Here is a 16726-nt window from a genome sequence, read left to right on the forward strand (position 1 = left end):
GCCAATTTGAGATAACTGATTCAAAATATTTTTTATCTGTATTATAGTTTTAAAGAATAAAGTGTTAAAATTCGCTGATTCATCTTGTACTATAATGATTCATATATTTTGTTTGCTTCAATATAATCAGTATGTTTTTTCTTCAGGTTATGCAGTTTGGTCGTATTGATGGAAATGCTTATACCCTTGATTTTCAATACCCATTTTGCGCCCTCCAAGCATTTGCAGTAGCTCTTGCCAATGTCACTCAGCGACTGAAGTAATCATCATCATCAACATTATTAATTCATCATTCTTTTCATATTCCATAGAAAAACTCATCGATCTTGTTGAGGTAGAATGTCATAGTATTGTTAGGTTAAACTGATAATTTAACCTTATTATGTTGCATGTATGTTTTTATATGACTGTGATAGAGCCTCATCCTTATAAATTTTATTTGTAAGCAATCAGATAATTTATACTTTAAATATACAGGGGTTATTTTAATTTATTTGTAAAGTATCTTATGTTAATTAACCAGTCATTACGATTTAAGTCTTTACTATAACTCCTCCTTTCTATATGAATTAGTCCAGAATGCAAATTAGTTTTGTGTGTCTTTAAGCTGAGTGTTTTGAATCTTTAGTTTGGCCAGAGAGCTTCTGGCTGTTCTGTCTTGCTGTTAGTATTTTTTTACCATCTCTGCTTGAGAGAGCACTCTTGCTAGTTAATATTTTAAATTACATGCCAGTAAAATGTCTGAGCCGAATTCTATCTTATATGTAGTCTTAAACTTGAATTTAATTATCTATTATGTTAGGTTGTATATCCACAAGCGGTAGAAATTTCGTTCATAGCTGTACCTTTATGTTCAAATTAAGATTAAATTTAAAAAAAAAAAAAAAGGTTATTTAAATCTTTTGTAAGTAGAATAGAAGAGAAATGTGCCAATGTGACAATCAAAATTTCAATAACAACCTTGTATTTAGCGTACATATATTAAAACAGTCAATCAATTTCGAGGGCAGCTAAAGGTCCCTCCTCATCAGGAGAACGAAATTACTAGAAAGGGAAAAAAGAAGAAACATAAAGTATTGGCAAAGGAGTCTCAGAAACACATGGTCGTTATTGAATAAATCGAGGTTCAGACTTGGTGCATGAAGATGCAGTTGCCCCTCGCTCCCTAGTTTTTTACTTCGATTATTTTTTTTTTTTTTTTTTTTTTTTTTTTTTTTTTTTTTTTTTGTGTGTGTGTGTGTGTGTGTGTGTGTTTTAGTCTATGTGTTATATTTTTGATCAGATAGCTTGGCTCAGTAAAAGTAGGTGGCTCTGATTCAAAATATGATTATGACCACATGCAGTGCTGATAATGACCACGTGTTTCTGAGACTCCTTTGCCGATGCTTTATTTTCCTTCTTTTTTCCCCTTTCTAGTAATTTCATTCTCCTGATGAGTAGGGACCTTTAGCTGCCCTCGAAATCGATTGTTTTAATATACATACGCTAAGTACTTCTTCTGTAATTTGTAAGTTGTTTAAGATGTACCAATAACTCGCTATTTGCCAGTAGGGTCTGCAGGACTTAAGTTTTCAGTTTTATTAGCAACCTAGTTATTATTTTATGCAGCAAATAAAAACTTTTTATAGACAGTTGTATGTATAAATGTGATTTTATTTTTAAACTTAAGGTAATTAGTCATAATTGGTGGGGGGGATATTTGCATTCACATATCTTTTAAAATTTATCAAAAGTAGTTCTGCTTCTTTTAGTTTTATAATATGTTCATCTTTTGAGTATCTCATACTGTAGTAAAAATTGTTTATTGCTGAACAATACTTTTGTTCAGATTTCTGATATTTAGAGTAGAATAAGGTTAGGTTAGGTTATTCAATTACGGCAAAGCCTCAAGGGCTATCTGCCTAAGGGTAAGGATGCCTTCGTGGAGGACTTTCTAAGTGAAACTGGCTCGTATACATGTTACACATGGGAAAAACCATGAAAACACCCATTCGCGGGATTTGAACCTCGGACCGAACTCTCAGTGTTCAGCGATTTTACCACTTGGCCCCTGGTGGGCTGAGTAGAAGAAGGAATCCTTTGCTAAGAAGGTATTTTATTCAGATTTACATTATAGAGTGACTCGAACTTCTTTCTGTCTTATATATATAAGACATATATATATATATATATATATAAATCAGGGCTAAGATGTGTACCTACTTAATTATTATGTAAATGCAAGAAATGTAATTAATGCCTTTAAAACTATTTAATTTACTTTTTAAATATGACCGGTGACAGGTTTCCTTATGTCAATCATTATCAATTAGATATATATATATATATTCAATAAGAGTCAATTATATGTATAAGAAGCTTTGTCTACTGACCTTTGAGTTTTTATATGTATACATATATGTTATATGTTATAAGTCTATAGTCATGCCCCTACATCCACAGTTTACATACCCTCAGTCAGCACCATCTGTGCTTTTTAAGAGCCCTATTTTATTGCTTATGCAGATGGAAAAGAATAATTTTTCATAACAGCTAACTCTTCTAAATGTTCATATTTCCCAGTTTTTAATTTTCTTTTAGCTTTTACAAGGAACAATTACTGAGAAAAATATACAATTATTGAAATTTGTTAAATTAATGAAAAGGAAATTGCTCATACTTCATTTTCTTGACCTTAGTGACTTTCTGCATTATTTTTCATATTAAATTTTATTTGATCTGAATTATCTTAATCTGCTGTAGATATTAGTAGAACTTTTTGTGAAGATCAAACTAATGTTTAATCAAGTAATAGTTTTATTTAATTTTGTTTTGCATCAACTGCATTACTAAGTTATTATTCAGGCAATGGCATGTATATTAATTATTAGTTTTATTTTCATCATATTTTAAAGTATGTTGATAAATAAAAGCTTTCATACTCAGGACTTTGTTAGTATAAAAGTTTTAAAAAATTGCAAAATGCAATTAGCCAAAGATTATAAAATTTAGACTTTATAATTAATTATTAATATATTTTGCATCAGAACCATATTATAGGTAATTAAATAACTTGTTGTTGTCATTCCATATTGCATGGGAGAATGGTTGCCAGAGCCTACTCCAAAGAGAGGTTGGACTTCTGTTTTTCAATAACTAGAATCATGCACTATAAATTGAACTTATCAGAGTGTTCTTTTGAAGTACTGTCATCACTAGTTCAGTTACCTCCTGGAAACTTCCAGTTTGACATATTTTGAGGTTGGCAGCGGTTATTTTTCTTGTTTTGCTAGTACTTTGCACTTTTGGGACAGCAAGTCTGCTTAGTCTCTGATGGAATAAGGCATGTTTTGTAAACTCAGTATTCTTAATGTGTGGAACATTTCTGTTTTGAGTATACAACAAAAAAAAAAACTATTTCATAATTAATATGCATAATTTTTTACTCGTGAACCCTTTATATACAGTATTGTATGGTAAATTTATTACTCACTACTGTATCATTTCTTGATGATAGACTTAAAAAGTCAGAATTCTGTACTTTCAGATGTACAAGAGATAGAAAATACCATATAAATATGTAATAAAGCATGCAATATGCTGTATTATGAATTATGGTATTGTCTGTAATCATGTAACTGTAATTTTCAGAATACATTCTCCATGAATAAGGGAGCATTACTATGCATGATTTTTAAAAACTTGGAAGTTATATAAGTTGAGGAAAATTCTACAAGTTAAATCTTGATACAAAAGTATTATGAAGTATTAACCCCTTCGAGCGGGGTAGCGAAAACGCACACTTATCGCGGAGGCCGGCAGTGTCTTCCGCGAGTGTTTCTCCAGGGCCGGGGGCTTTTTTGCGACTAAGCCTAATTCCATGAAATTTCCAAAGTATCAACGCATTGTTTAATAATGCTCTATAGAGTATTTAAACGGCTTATGCTTTATAGATATTTTTATATATATACTTTAATTACCTTATTTCTTGTTTAAACACATATTTTACACATTTTATTTTAATTATTCACCATTTTATGACTTTTAACATTGTACATCTGAAAACTAAATATATTACTTAAAATTCTCTTTTCGTATGAAAAATTTTAAAACAGGGATCTACACACAGTCCTACGTTACATTCCTTGAACTCGTAATAACTCATTTGCCGTTTTGGAGGATTTTTCCGGGAATGTGAACAAACGAAGCATCGTCGTCTCATTTTCTTATCAGTCTCTTCTGAACAAAGTTTTGGAAAATGTCTTTCAGTTAATCTTTCAGAATCAATATCAGAATTTCAGAATCAATATCTGAAATATTTTGCATCATTTCTGCTATTTCATGCTCTGTTAAACATTTTCGACGCTTCGACATTGAAACGGTAAAAACAGAAAGAATTCACGTCTAACAAGATCTAATTATTTTCTAAAAACTGAACTGTAAACGGAAATACTCAACGCTTTAGCGCATATAAAACTTCTACTTACAATAAACAGCTACCACGTGTGAATAAAGTGCGATTTAAAGAGATGTCATAAATCACGCCATTCGGAAACATTTAGTTCTCCGTTTGTTTATATAATCAAAAACACATGTATGTGAGTCATGCTTCTCTCATTTCGAGTAGAAGGTCTAATGTACATGTATCTGAAACCATATGGACATACAGTGCCATCTTGTGGCAGAAATTATAGTTTGAAAAGCATTCCAAGGTACTGGCACAAATACATGACAGTCGGTAGAAAATGCAACAATGCTCTGGCACGCCTGCGTGTCGGCCGGTAGATAAGTGTGTTCGTTGCTGGCACGTATACATGACAGTCGGCGCGAAGGGGTTAAATAAATTAAAAAATAGAGAAGTGTTATTGTTGAAAATGTAGTAATGCTATTTACTTCATTTTTTTCTTCATTATATATTTTAATATTAATGAAAATTTATTATCAACAGCAAATCTATCGTTATTTAGAATCATTTATTATATTTTAAGCATTAAAATAAAAGATTTTTCAATATTTTAGTCAAAAGTGTGGCACCTTTGAAGAGGAGATATAATTAAATGTTCTCAAATTTTCTCGTATGTTTCATAAATACTAAAACCTTTTTTATTTTGAATATTTTCAGAAGTATTAAGAAAAGTTTGAAAATAATAATTTTTGACTTTCTTTTTCAAGCATTTTCAGGTAACCAAAGTATAAGTCTTAAATGACTACAGACTTGAAATGACAAGGAAATTCAAATCTGTAGTCTAATAAAAATGGGAAAGAAAAAGTATTTAAATTTATTTACTTAATAAAAAGCATTTCAGATAGTCACTTTTTGGCAGTATAGAAATCTTGTTATTTAAAAACTGGCAATCAACTTTTGCTACTGATGAGTACACATTTGATATTTCATCATTATATAACTTTAAAATAACCTCTGTATCTGTATATATAACTGAAATTGAGGCTTTATCACAGAATTTATTAGTTGCCTCACTGAATGCAGTAATATTTATCTCTCGTTAAATTAATCCCAGATTTTTATTTTGGTTTCTCCCATCCTGTGATAATAGTCCTAGTAATATTCATTGACTACCATAAGGTTGCAGTTGTTTAATTTTATTAATGTATAATAGGATGCGTAGTTATGCTCAAACTATCATTACTGAAGTAGTACTTAGAATTGTGAGCAAAGACTGTGCTACAATATTCCGTCTCAAAGAATGCTCAGTCCATTTTAGAGCCAAATAAAACTTCAGCATTCATAGAGGGATCCCCAGACTTAATGTGCATTTAGTTTCTAAGATTTAGATTGTGTACATATGTATTAGAATGATAGTAAAATATATTGTATATTGTTTTCAATTACTATTGCATTGTTTATGTTTGTTCATCAATTTATTTTCAAAAGAATGGTAGTAGGCCTCTTACCTCTTATTTTAGACAAATAGTATTAATAAATGAGAAATTAGAATTTTTGCACTTCAGACCTGGTATAATGTAGGATAACATACACTATGACCAAGCTTCCACATCCTGTCCATGTCACATACCCATTTCCTAATACTGTTGCAATATTGATAATCAGTGTACATTCCATTTATAATGCAGCCAGGAGCCACATAATCTAATATCTGCATTATACTTGGTCTGACTGCGCTAAATTGTTCTAAGTGCATCGCTTAAAATATTGTGTTCGTATTATTAAGAAGAAACATGTATGAAATAAATAATATATTGCATGTTTCCAGTATGTTGACTTAGAGCATAATGTGTTTAAATGTAAACTTAACACTGACTGATATGTTTAAATATAGTTCCAGTGTGTCAACCTTAAATGTTTTATCGCATTTTTAACTTCATTTTAACCATGTGTTCCAGTTAATTTTTAAACATGTAAAACTGCATTTTCTATTCACCTTTTTCTTGTATAAACATCTTGACAATGGAATGCATTATAGAATTACAGATTTTTCAAAATTCCTAATTTAAATAAATATATTATTTTTTTAATAAATAAAAGTCACTTAACAAAAAATATAGGCTTCACGTATTTTAGCATTTTAGTTCATATATTTTATAAGTGTAAAATTAAATTGTTTCTTGTATTGGTGGTACTGAAATTAAAGGGTTCATTAGAATAAGTACGGTTAATACATCTCATCTCATGCTAATTTTATGCTACTGTTCTTTATCACTGACTCTTCTTTGATAACAGTGAAATAACTTTATAATTTAAAGAATTTGTATATAAAACTGTCTTTAAAAATCTATCTTATTATTAGCTATAATTTATAAATTAATGTGTTATAATTTTATACATGAATTAAATGCAACATATTAATAATTACCACATTTAAGAGATGAAGATAATATTTTAAAGAAAAAGTCTTTCTATTATTCAAGGAAGTTTACACATAACATTAACTACATTTGAATGAGGTTAGTTTAAATAGTATTTTTTATTTCACTACTTTTTTCAGTATTTCCTCTCTCTATCTTATTTTGAAATTTGTGCATTTTCTGCCAATAAAATATAGTTTGTTGTTCAGTTCAAATTTTAAAATTCCTAAAAAAGAAAGTAAAGTTCTTCAGCAAAGAAATTGTCAATTATAAATCCATTTATCTTTATTTTGTATATTACATAAATGAATATAAGTAGTGAATAAAGATTATTCAATACATTTTATGGATTTTTTAAATTTATTAAAAAATTAAAATCTGTTATAAATTATAGCATATTATGCATGCAGTTTTCATTTAAATTAATCATATTTCTTCTAAGCACATTGATTGTTTGTTCATTAAATAAAGAATCTATATTATGGATACTGATCATAAATAAATGTAGAAAATATGTTGGGAAAACAGAATGTAACTTGACTAAAGAACAAGGAGTCAGTCAAAGAAAGAAAAAAAAAAATCATATTTTTGCGTTAGGCATATTCTAGTTATAACGAGTGGCCATAATTAAACTGACAATGCTCACAGTGTTCTGTAGCACGATCTATTTGCGAGAATGACGCCACATTTTGTAGTAAGATTAAACAATTCAGAAGTCAAACAACAAGATTAAACAATACGGGGAACGAAGGATCCCGCGAAAAAAAATTAGTTCCAAAAGTCACCACTAGGGGAATATTTGGTGCTGTGTAATAGAAAATAGACTGTTAAGAAATGCAAATCAATATGGAAATTAACTTTTATTTTGCATTCAAATGAGGTTCAATGTGGCTGCCGTTGTTGTGGACCACATATTGCATTCTGTGCACAGTATGCACAACAGCAGAAAGTAACATGTCTGCAGGAATCTCCCGTACAGTCCATGATATGTTATCCTTCAACGTAGCCAGGTCCTGGACCCCTCCTTGGACTTAAGGTAACCCCATAACCAGAAGTCACATGGAGTAAGATTAGGCGACCGAGGTGGCCATGCAGTTGGAAAGTAGCGGCTAATGACTCTCTGTTGTGAATTTCGGTCGTAGCATCTGTTGCACCCATACTGCAACATGTGCAGGGGCTCCATCTTGCATGAAAATGATTTACCCCAGGCATTGTCTTTGCTGAAGTGCCGGAATGACAAAGCTATTCAACATGTAGCGATATTTCTCTCCGTTAACGGAACAGATTTCTGGTCCTGTCGGGGTAATGTTCTCATAGAAGAATGGACCTACGATAAATTCTGCTGTGAACCCACACCAAACAGTTACCTTTGGTGAATGTAAGGGAATTGCTGTGACTGCATATGGTGATTTGTCATCCCAAATTCGGCAGTTCTGGGTATTCACAGTTCCATTCAGGTAAAAGTGGGTCTTGTCTTCCCATAAGATTTTCCACGGCCAAGCATCATCCACCTCCATTCTGGAAAGAAAGGTGAGAGCAAAAGTCAATCGCTTATTATGGTCGGGGTACAGTCCTGTACACGGCTGATCTTGTAGGGATAGAAGTTGATAATCTTTCGCAAGATTTTCCATACCGTACTGTAAGGCATATTCATATTCCATAAGGCATATCCATAATAAAAGGTAATTTTATTCTGTATTAATTTGCATTTATTAATACTCTATTTTCTATTACACAGTGCCAAATATTCCCAACAACGGCAGCCACATTGAACCTCATTTGAATGCAAAATAAAAGTTAATTTCCATATTGATTTGCATTTCTTAACAGTCTATTTTCTATTACACAGCACCAAATATTCCCCTAGTGGTGACTTTTGGAACTAATTTTTTTTCTGCGGAATCCTTCGTCCCCCGTCTTGTTTAATCTTCCTACAAAATGTGGTGTCATTCTCTCAAATATATCGCGCTACAGAACACTGTGCGCACTGTCAGTTTAATTATGACCACCCGGTATTTCAAATAAAAGCAGTTACTGTTTTCACTTCTTGTGATACAATTATATTAATGTAATTTAAATTTAACTAGTTATGTTTATTTAGGCTTTTGAATCAGTTAAGCTAAGTCACTTAAGTAAGCTAAGATTTAAGGGAGAACATTTTCTTTTTTTAAAGGTGTTCCCATATAGTAGACAAATGTTTTTATTTATTTTTATGTGAATAGCTATACTTACTGTATGTTGTACCTTAGATCTTTGCCAGTTTTTCATTTATACATTTATTTTTTAAATAAATACATTTAGATGAAAAATCCAGCTGGAGAATTTAAGTAAAATATCTCAGTGTAAATATCTCTAAATTAATATTCTCCTTTAAATAGTTGCTATTAAAAATTGTTTTTCAATTCTAGAGAGAATATTTATTTCTCCCTATTAAATATTTTCACATTTCTTCTGTAAAATGTTAAGATATATTAAAATTACACCTGTGGCCAGAAAACAAGAAAATATTTTCATGCTAATCTGAATGACGTATTTTGTATTAAATTTGATAATTTAAAAAATTATTAAATACTGTATTGTTTTATAGATTAGCATGAAATTACTTTATTTTCTGGCCAAAGTACCAAATTATGAACATAAATTGTAATATCTTAAAAATCTTATTTCTGGTGTGATCTCAACCTTTTAAACTTGCTTTGAAATCTGTTATTAGACATCGTCTGGAATTTTTTCTCTGCAATCTCTGCAGAGTTTGCTCTTAAATAAAGTCAAGTATTTACGTATAATCAAAACTTAAAATTTATAAATTAGAAGAAATAGATTATACTATTCTAGGAAAATACTATAAATTAAAAGTACCCTTAAATTTATAAAAAAGTAAGATGCAAATTGCTAACATGATTTTTTAAAAATATATCTGTGAAAAATATTTAATAAATTATTAGGTAATAATTTTTATAAGTGAAACTTCAAATATTATTCATATTTTAATACTTCAAATCAACTTCTCTTTAAGCCATATAAACCTGAACAATTAAGAATTAAATCCATAAAGTTTATGTCAGAGAAATCTTGCTAGCTGTATTTATATTCAAATAACTGATATTTTTTTCACAGCAGATGCATAATGGAAATTATAAATTAAAGTACTTAAGATGTCCATGGTTTAGTATTTTTAATGCAATGTTTGTTTTCAAAGTATCTTGTTTATTCAATAAACTAAGTGTTTCTTGTTTTCAGTACTTCAATATGCAAAAAATTGTTAAATATTATAATTTATCTTAATTTTGTATAAAGCTTGAAACTATATTTACTATCACTTCTTAAAAGAAAAACAATTCTATCCCCCTAATACTTGTCATAAACAATATATTTTAATACTAATTAGTAGCATATTAAAAAGGTTTCTAAGCAGAGAAGACTGTTTTTATATCACAATAAATTTTAATATATTTTTAGAGGTCTTAAAATGCAGAAAATTCATTTTTCCTTAGAAGTTTCAGCATGAGTATTTTTTGCAAGAAAATGACCAAAGTTATCTAAATGTTTTTTCCCTTTATTTATAAATCTATTATAAATAAACATATTTTTATTAAACTTTAATTTTTTTAATATTAATTGTAGGAGAATTTAAGAGTATTTTCCTTGATGTATTGTTATAGAATAGAAATTAGAGTAGAGTTAAATGTACTTGTTTAGAAGTACTTTTGCATCAACCTTTGATAACTTCTTGTATCCTATTGTTGATTTATATTACAAAAAAAAAATAATAAACAGTAATTACTGAAAGTGGTTTATAATAGCTGGGGATCCCATTAGGTCTTATTTTATTGTTTTGTAGAAATTCATGTATTTCCCTCCTCATTCGTATATTTTTCCACAAATTTCATATATTTTTTATGTCGGAATTCGGGTTTGTACATTTCTTTTTATATATGAACAATGCTGTTAACTTTTACGTGTGCTTGGTCATAGGTGCCAAGCATCAGACATTATTTTTAAAGGCATGTATGTGATTATAATGCACTGCATTTTTTTCTGCACGTTTTTCAATACAATGTTTCAGTGTGTTTTGTGTTGAGTTGTGGTGCATGTTTGAATATTTTCATAAAAGGCCAAGGACAAATCTGAGATTTGATTGAAGTTTGTATATCTGTTAATAGATTTGTATGACTGATTTTTTTGTGCTCTGATATATATTTTATTTAAGGTAATTTGTTAACAAAGAATATAAATGTTTCTTATTTTATTGTTCACAGATAAGTCTTATCTTTTTCATATAATTCTTTTAATGTTAGTGTGTAATTAAAATAAAGTGCTGAAACTGAAAACAGCATATTTGTTCTAGTAGAGCTTGTTGCTTTTTTCATGAGAGCTTTTAATTGCCAAATTTGTGGGAATTAAGTGTATTAAATTACTGTTTAAATTATTTATATACCTATCTTTACATATAAAGAATTGTGGCTTCAGGCAAAAGTTTTTTTTAAATGTGATCATTATGAAGGTGAGCTTCAGGAGGAATGTTTTCAGAGTTTGGGAACATCTGTTCTATCTGCATGGTGGATCCATGAAAATGTGTATGTGAAAACTTGAATTTTAGTCAGTCTTTACCTGATGTGAAATGTAAATCTTTTTCTGTTAAATGCCCTTACTGTATAGAGTTGATATTTAAATTTATTATTTGCATTTTTGCTCTTAATTTTATATTACTATGAATATATTTAAAAAAAATCAAGTTTGAATCAGCTCAAAATTGTAAAATAAATGCACATTAATTCATTTTGCAAATTACAGGCATTTGGGAAAAATTGTGAGCCTCACAGCAAAGTAATGTTTTAATGTGTTTTTTTCCTCTTTGTCTGTGTATAAAATATAAGAAATGTTCTTGAAGTTGGTAAATGTTTTACAATTAATCTAAAACATTATACGAAAAAAAAATTTCAACTTTGTATTGAATTGGAGTTGCCATAATTGAGGTTTTATTACATTTAGAGGTCTGTTGCAAAGTTTTGTTATAAAGTATTGTGATACATCTATATAAATATATATATATATATACATATATATGTTATTTTTGTTCTGAAGTTTCAAAAATATTTATGAACTATTGGTGCAAATAGATATATAAGTGTCACTTCCTTTTTGCAACTTCAAAATTTGTATTAAGTTTTGCTTTTTAAAAAGAGTTTCACATGTTCTGATATTTCAATCAAATCTGTTACATTTATTTAACTTTTGATCCCCTATATATGTTTGTATTCCTGCCTAGCATTCCTGCTTTTTATGTGATATTTTTAAAATTAATATTTTTTGTAATTATTGCATATTTTGTTTTATTATGGCCATAAAAGTCTATCCCATCTGAAATTTTTTATAATATTTATTATATATTTTTTCTATCTCTAATATATAGTTCTAATATCAGCTTCATGTTCTATGTAAATGAATTTCTTTAAGCATATAGCTTCAATACTTTGTACATAAATCAGTATAGAAGTTTGTAATTGGTTGTAAGAAGGAATTAAGATTTGAACATATTTTTATTAAATTTTTTGTTTTGAAATACTGAAGATATTTATTAATGTTTCGGATTAGCCGAATTTCTGGTCTGTTCCTAACAGAGTTTTTAGTGTTTTTGTTATTTGTCTACTATTTGTTATTTAATTGAAAGAAAAAAAAATGAATGTTATTGTACATAAAAGTGAATTTTGTCCTGTAAGATGCTGATTGTAAATAATATTGTCCTTTTTAATTGTTTAAGTTAAAAAATTTTTTGTGTATTATATGCCAGTAAAATAAACTGGTCAATCATACTTGATAACTGCACTTTTCTTCTTTACTATTATGATACTACATGAACTTTGGCATTTAAACACATGTCAGATAAGTATCAAAAATGTTCTTTATTGCTTACATTCTCTTCTCATAATTCAGCCATTTCCCTTCATACAAAATGTAAAAAATATGTAACCAAATTATGCTAATATAGCTAAAATTTTTAATTATGCTTGCAAATTCATTAATGCAATTAAAAATTATATAAATTAAAGTTTATTACAGAATAAAAAAGTTCCCTCTATCAAAACATACTTAAATTCGAAATGAATTTTTATTTGCATGTATTAATTATTTAAAATAATTGTTTCATCAAAGTGTGGTTCAGATGGAAAATATTCATTTTTCAAGTAGATTAATAATAAAAAAAGTATTGCATGAAAGTATTCTTACAAGTTGATTGTACATAGCTGTAGTTCTTTGATTATAGTATCACATTTTATATTGAAACAGGGTGCGGCAGCGTAATTTGCTGATTTGAAAGATCAGCAAAACAAAAGATAAATGAGAAAAAGGAATAATTATCATTTAATTCTTTTTACTTCCTTGTACAAAGTAAAAAGGAAATATTGTAATCGCGAAAAAATTTCGGGTAGCATATTTCAATGAAAATATCCATTTTGACCGCTATTGAATGCAATTTAACAATGTTTTTGCGTGACATCTGTATGTAAGGACAGAAGGTTTCCCAAAAAAAATTATAAAACTGATTTAAAATGAATTCTGAAGAGATTTTTTTCATGGCATCTGTACATACATATCTCACATAACTCAAAAACGAGTAGCCTCAGAACGTTGAAATTTTGTACATAGGACTGCTATAACATGTAAATGTGTGTGAAGGCAAGCCTCCACATTATTCAGCGTCAGGTGTGCTAACTGTGACTGCCCAAGGACAAGGCAAAAAAGATTGCAACAAATGGTTTTTCTTTCTTCTGCTGCTGGGGTTCGAAGGTGCAGGACGGCTTCTGGCTGTCCTCACTCTGGCTGATGCGATGTACCATTTTTCCAACTTCTCGTTGCTGCTTCCTTCAATGCTGTCTGCTAATACATAAAAATCATTTTTAGTGAGATTTTAGTGGAAGATTCAAGAAAATAATTACTCCAGTTTCCTATAAGTCACTGCAGAAAGTAATTTTGTTCAACTTCTTCATCCTTTCGAGAACTCTTCGTGTGCACATGTTTATGAGATCTGAAATTTCCTGATTTAAAGAAAAAAAAGCAAAAATACCATGGTTAACCAAGTACGCTTAATTACTGCCATCAAAATTTGACTCTTCCTTTTACACTAAGACATTGCGTCGCGGTGATGGAAAAAGATTAACTTTTTGAGGACGGACCTTTGTTAGCAGTAAAAGCTACCAAAGGACGGGGAATCTTGAATTTTGAATGCTTTCCCCCCTTTAAGAAATCACCTCCTATTTGCAACAAAGATTCTTGTGTGTAGTTTAATGGAATCTCAGAGGGGTGCATCTATGTCGCAAAAGGAAGATCTTTGAAAGAGATAAGTGGTTAAAACCTTAGGGACATCAAATTTGACATTTCACCCCACTTTTCAGCCTGGAAAATGGGGGGAAAAGACATGACCACTAAAGTGGACAATCCCGTCTTTTCAAAGAGAGGACTGTATGGCCACTATAATGGCCATCCTGTCTTCAAAAGGTTAACTTTATTGAGTGCTACATTGTTTTGGTGATGTGCATCACTCGTGCTAGATATTCAGATTCTGATTCATTCGTCTGTCTGGTTGATAATTATTATTTATATTAAAGCTTATTTCAGTAACAAAGATGAAAGAATAAAATTTAATTGATTTGGTAATATCTGATTGTCATCCTCTGAGGTAAGTTACCTTGATTTCATATTTCTTTAAGATCACACATTTCTATCTGCACGTTTAGTAAGTATTATGGGTTATTGTGACCACAACGCAATCTGTTAAGAAAGCAATTCATTTGATTTACATTTTTTAATCCTTAAATTCTATCACACTAAGTTACTATTTTTGGTGCCCAAGTAATTATTATTTACTACATTCAAATCTAATTATATTATTACATTTGGCATCGTAACAAACCATTATTATTATTGCATTTGGTACCGTGACACACTATTATTACAATGTGCACCTCCCATTTTGGTTGCAATCGGCCGCACCAAAAGTATATATATATATATTATATCTTCACTCTGTTACTCGGCTCTTTCTTTATTCTTATAGTATGTTTCTAAATTGTGCCTTTTTTGGCTTTAAAAATGATTGAATTATGTTGTTCTAATTAAGATTTTTATGTGTTTAGTTAACCTGCATGCAGTAATTGTGGAATTATCAACAATTTAAAAGTTTTTTACGTGCGACTAAGCCTAATTTTGATTAACATAGTAGCGATGTTTGTTTACATTTGAAACTTAGCAGAATAGTGGATTTGTTGCCAATCTAGAGGAACTAAGCTTTGCAACAACAAAGTAACGTCTTCTTTTATTATTGAGAATTAAATTATGCTTAATTCATTCAGAAATTATCATTTAAGTTAGCTTGTTTTGGCATAGAAATTGTAATTTTAATTGTAAAAATTGCTTTAACTGTATTTGGTATTTTATATTTTTCTATAGCTTTCAAATTTAAATGAAAATATTTTGAATTTTTATGTATTTTTGTCTTGCCGTGAAGTGAGATCTGAATTAATTATCGGGTTGATTGGAAAGTCGTCATATTTTTACTATGTTTTTCAAAGGTGATTTATTCCTATTAAAAATAAGAATTCAATCAATAATGTATTGGCCATTTTTATGACCTTTTTCCATCGTTCAACAAGGTTCATAATTCCACGCTGGTAGAATGAACTGTCTTTAAAAGCGAAAAACTGTACCAGGTGCCGATTTATAGCCTCATCGGAAACGAATGTTTTATGATTCAAGAAATTCTGCAAAGAGCGAAACATCTATTGGTAATCTGTTGGTGCAAGATAAGGCAAGTACGGTGGGTGGTGCAACACATCGCAACCAGGCTCCAACAGCTTTTGTACATAACCAAACTTGTGTGTGGTATTGCGTTGTCTTGGTGAAACACAATGCCTTTACGATTCACGAATTCTGGCCGCTTTTCATTGATTGCATTGTTCAATTTGTCCAATTGCTGACAGTACACGGCTGAATTAATCGAAAGGCAAAAATACTATTTATGTCTTAAAATGTCATGATACCTTTCTAAAAGATTCTTATGAAACTGATTTGATTTAAACCATCATCTATATTTTACTTGAATTAAAGGGTCAAGTTTCAACTATTTCTATTCTTTTTGTATGTTTTCTATGTTCTACAATAGAAGTTTATTTATTTAGAATTGATTAAATTTTAGTCATCCTGAAAATGTAAAAAGGATATGTTTATAATAAAAATGGCAAACCGATCCCTAATTTTAGGCATAAAACAAACAAAAAATATTACATATACTACTTATATAATATTAAGAGAATAAGTTAACTCATTGTTAGGTAGTACACAAATGGTTAATCAGTACCCTACAATGTCATATATGGTGTTAAAAATATCCAGTATTAATGGCAATAATAATGCACTTAAAAAGTAGGTTAATATGCATTGTAAATTACATGAGTGTCAAAAATTAATATATAAATTATTAAGAAATATAAGCATTACTTTAAAATTAATCATTTAGTTAAGTAAATGAGTACTTTGAAAGATAAATTACTAAATATATCATGTCATGTCCAGTAAATAACATCTAAGAATAATAGCATAGTATAATATGAAAGATGTGAAAAGGAAAAAGACTCAAGCACTTTTGAAAAATTAATAAAAATTTTTTTAAAAAATCGTAAAAAATTGGTGACTTTTATTTGAAATGTGAAAGGAAGAATCAAATAAGTTTAATAAAAAAAGAGATATTAATAAATATATACCAAACTTAATTAACATTGAGGAGCTAATTTTTTAAAAACTACTCGTGCGATTTTTACAAAACTTGGTAGTTTGGCGTAATTTGAGTCGTAGAATTGAAATATGGAAAAAAAATTTATATGTTATTTCAGAAAAAGTCCGATTTGGTGTCAATATAGAACAATGT

General features: G+C 29.4%; 1 protein-coding gene across 1 annotated transcript in view; it reads left to right on the plus strand.

Annotated features, from left to right (window-relative positions):
* The window catches only part of Tusp (WD40 superfamily protein Tusp), a 97814-nt gene extending 85189 nt beyond the window's left edge, over positions 1–12625 (plus strand). The window contains exon 12 of the mRNA XM_035358549.2: positions 147–12625. Within this exon, the coding sequence (XP_035214440.1) occupies positions 147–263 (117 nt within the window). The 3' untranslated portion in view covers positions 264–12625. The remainder of the gene's footprint in view (positions 1–146) is intronic.
* The last annotated feature ends 4101 nt before the right edge of the window (positions 12626–16726 follow it).

Source organism: Stegodyphus dumicola, chromosome 9 (assembly GCF_044657685.1).
Source record: "Stegodyphus dumicola isolate Sdum_Otavi_A_Nest chromosome 9, ASM4465768v1".
Taxonomy (NCBI): domain Eukaryota; kingdom Metazoa; phylum Arthropoda; class Arachnida; order Araneae; family Eresidae; genus Stegodyphus; species Stegodyphus dumicola.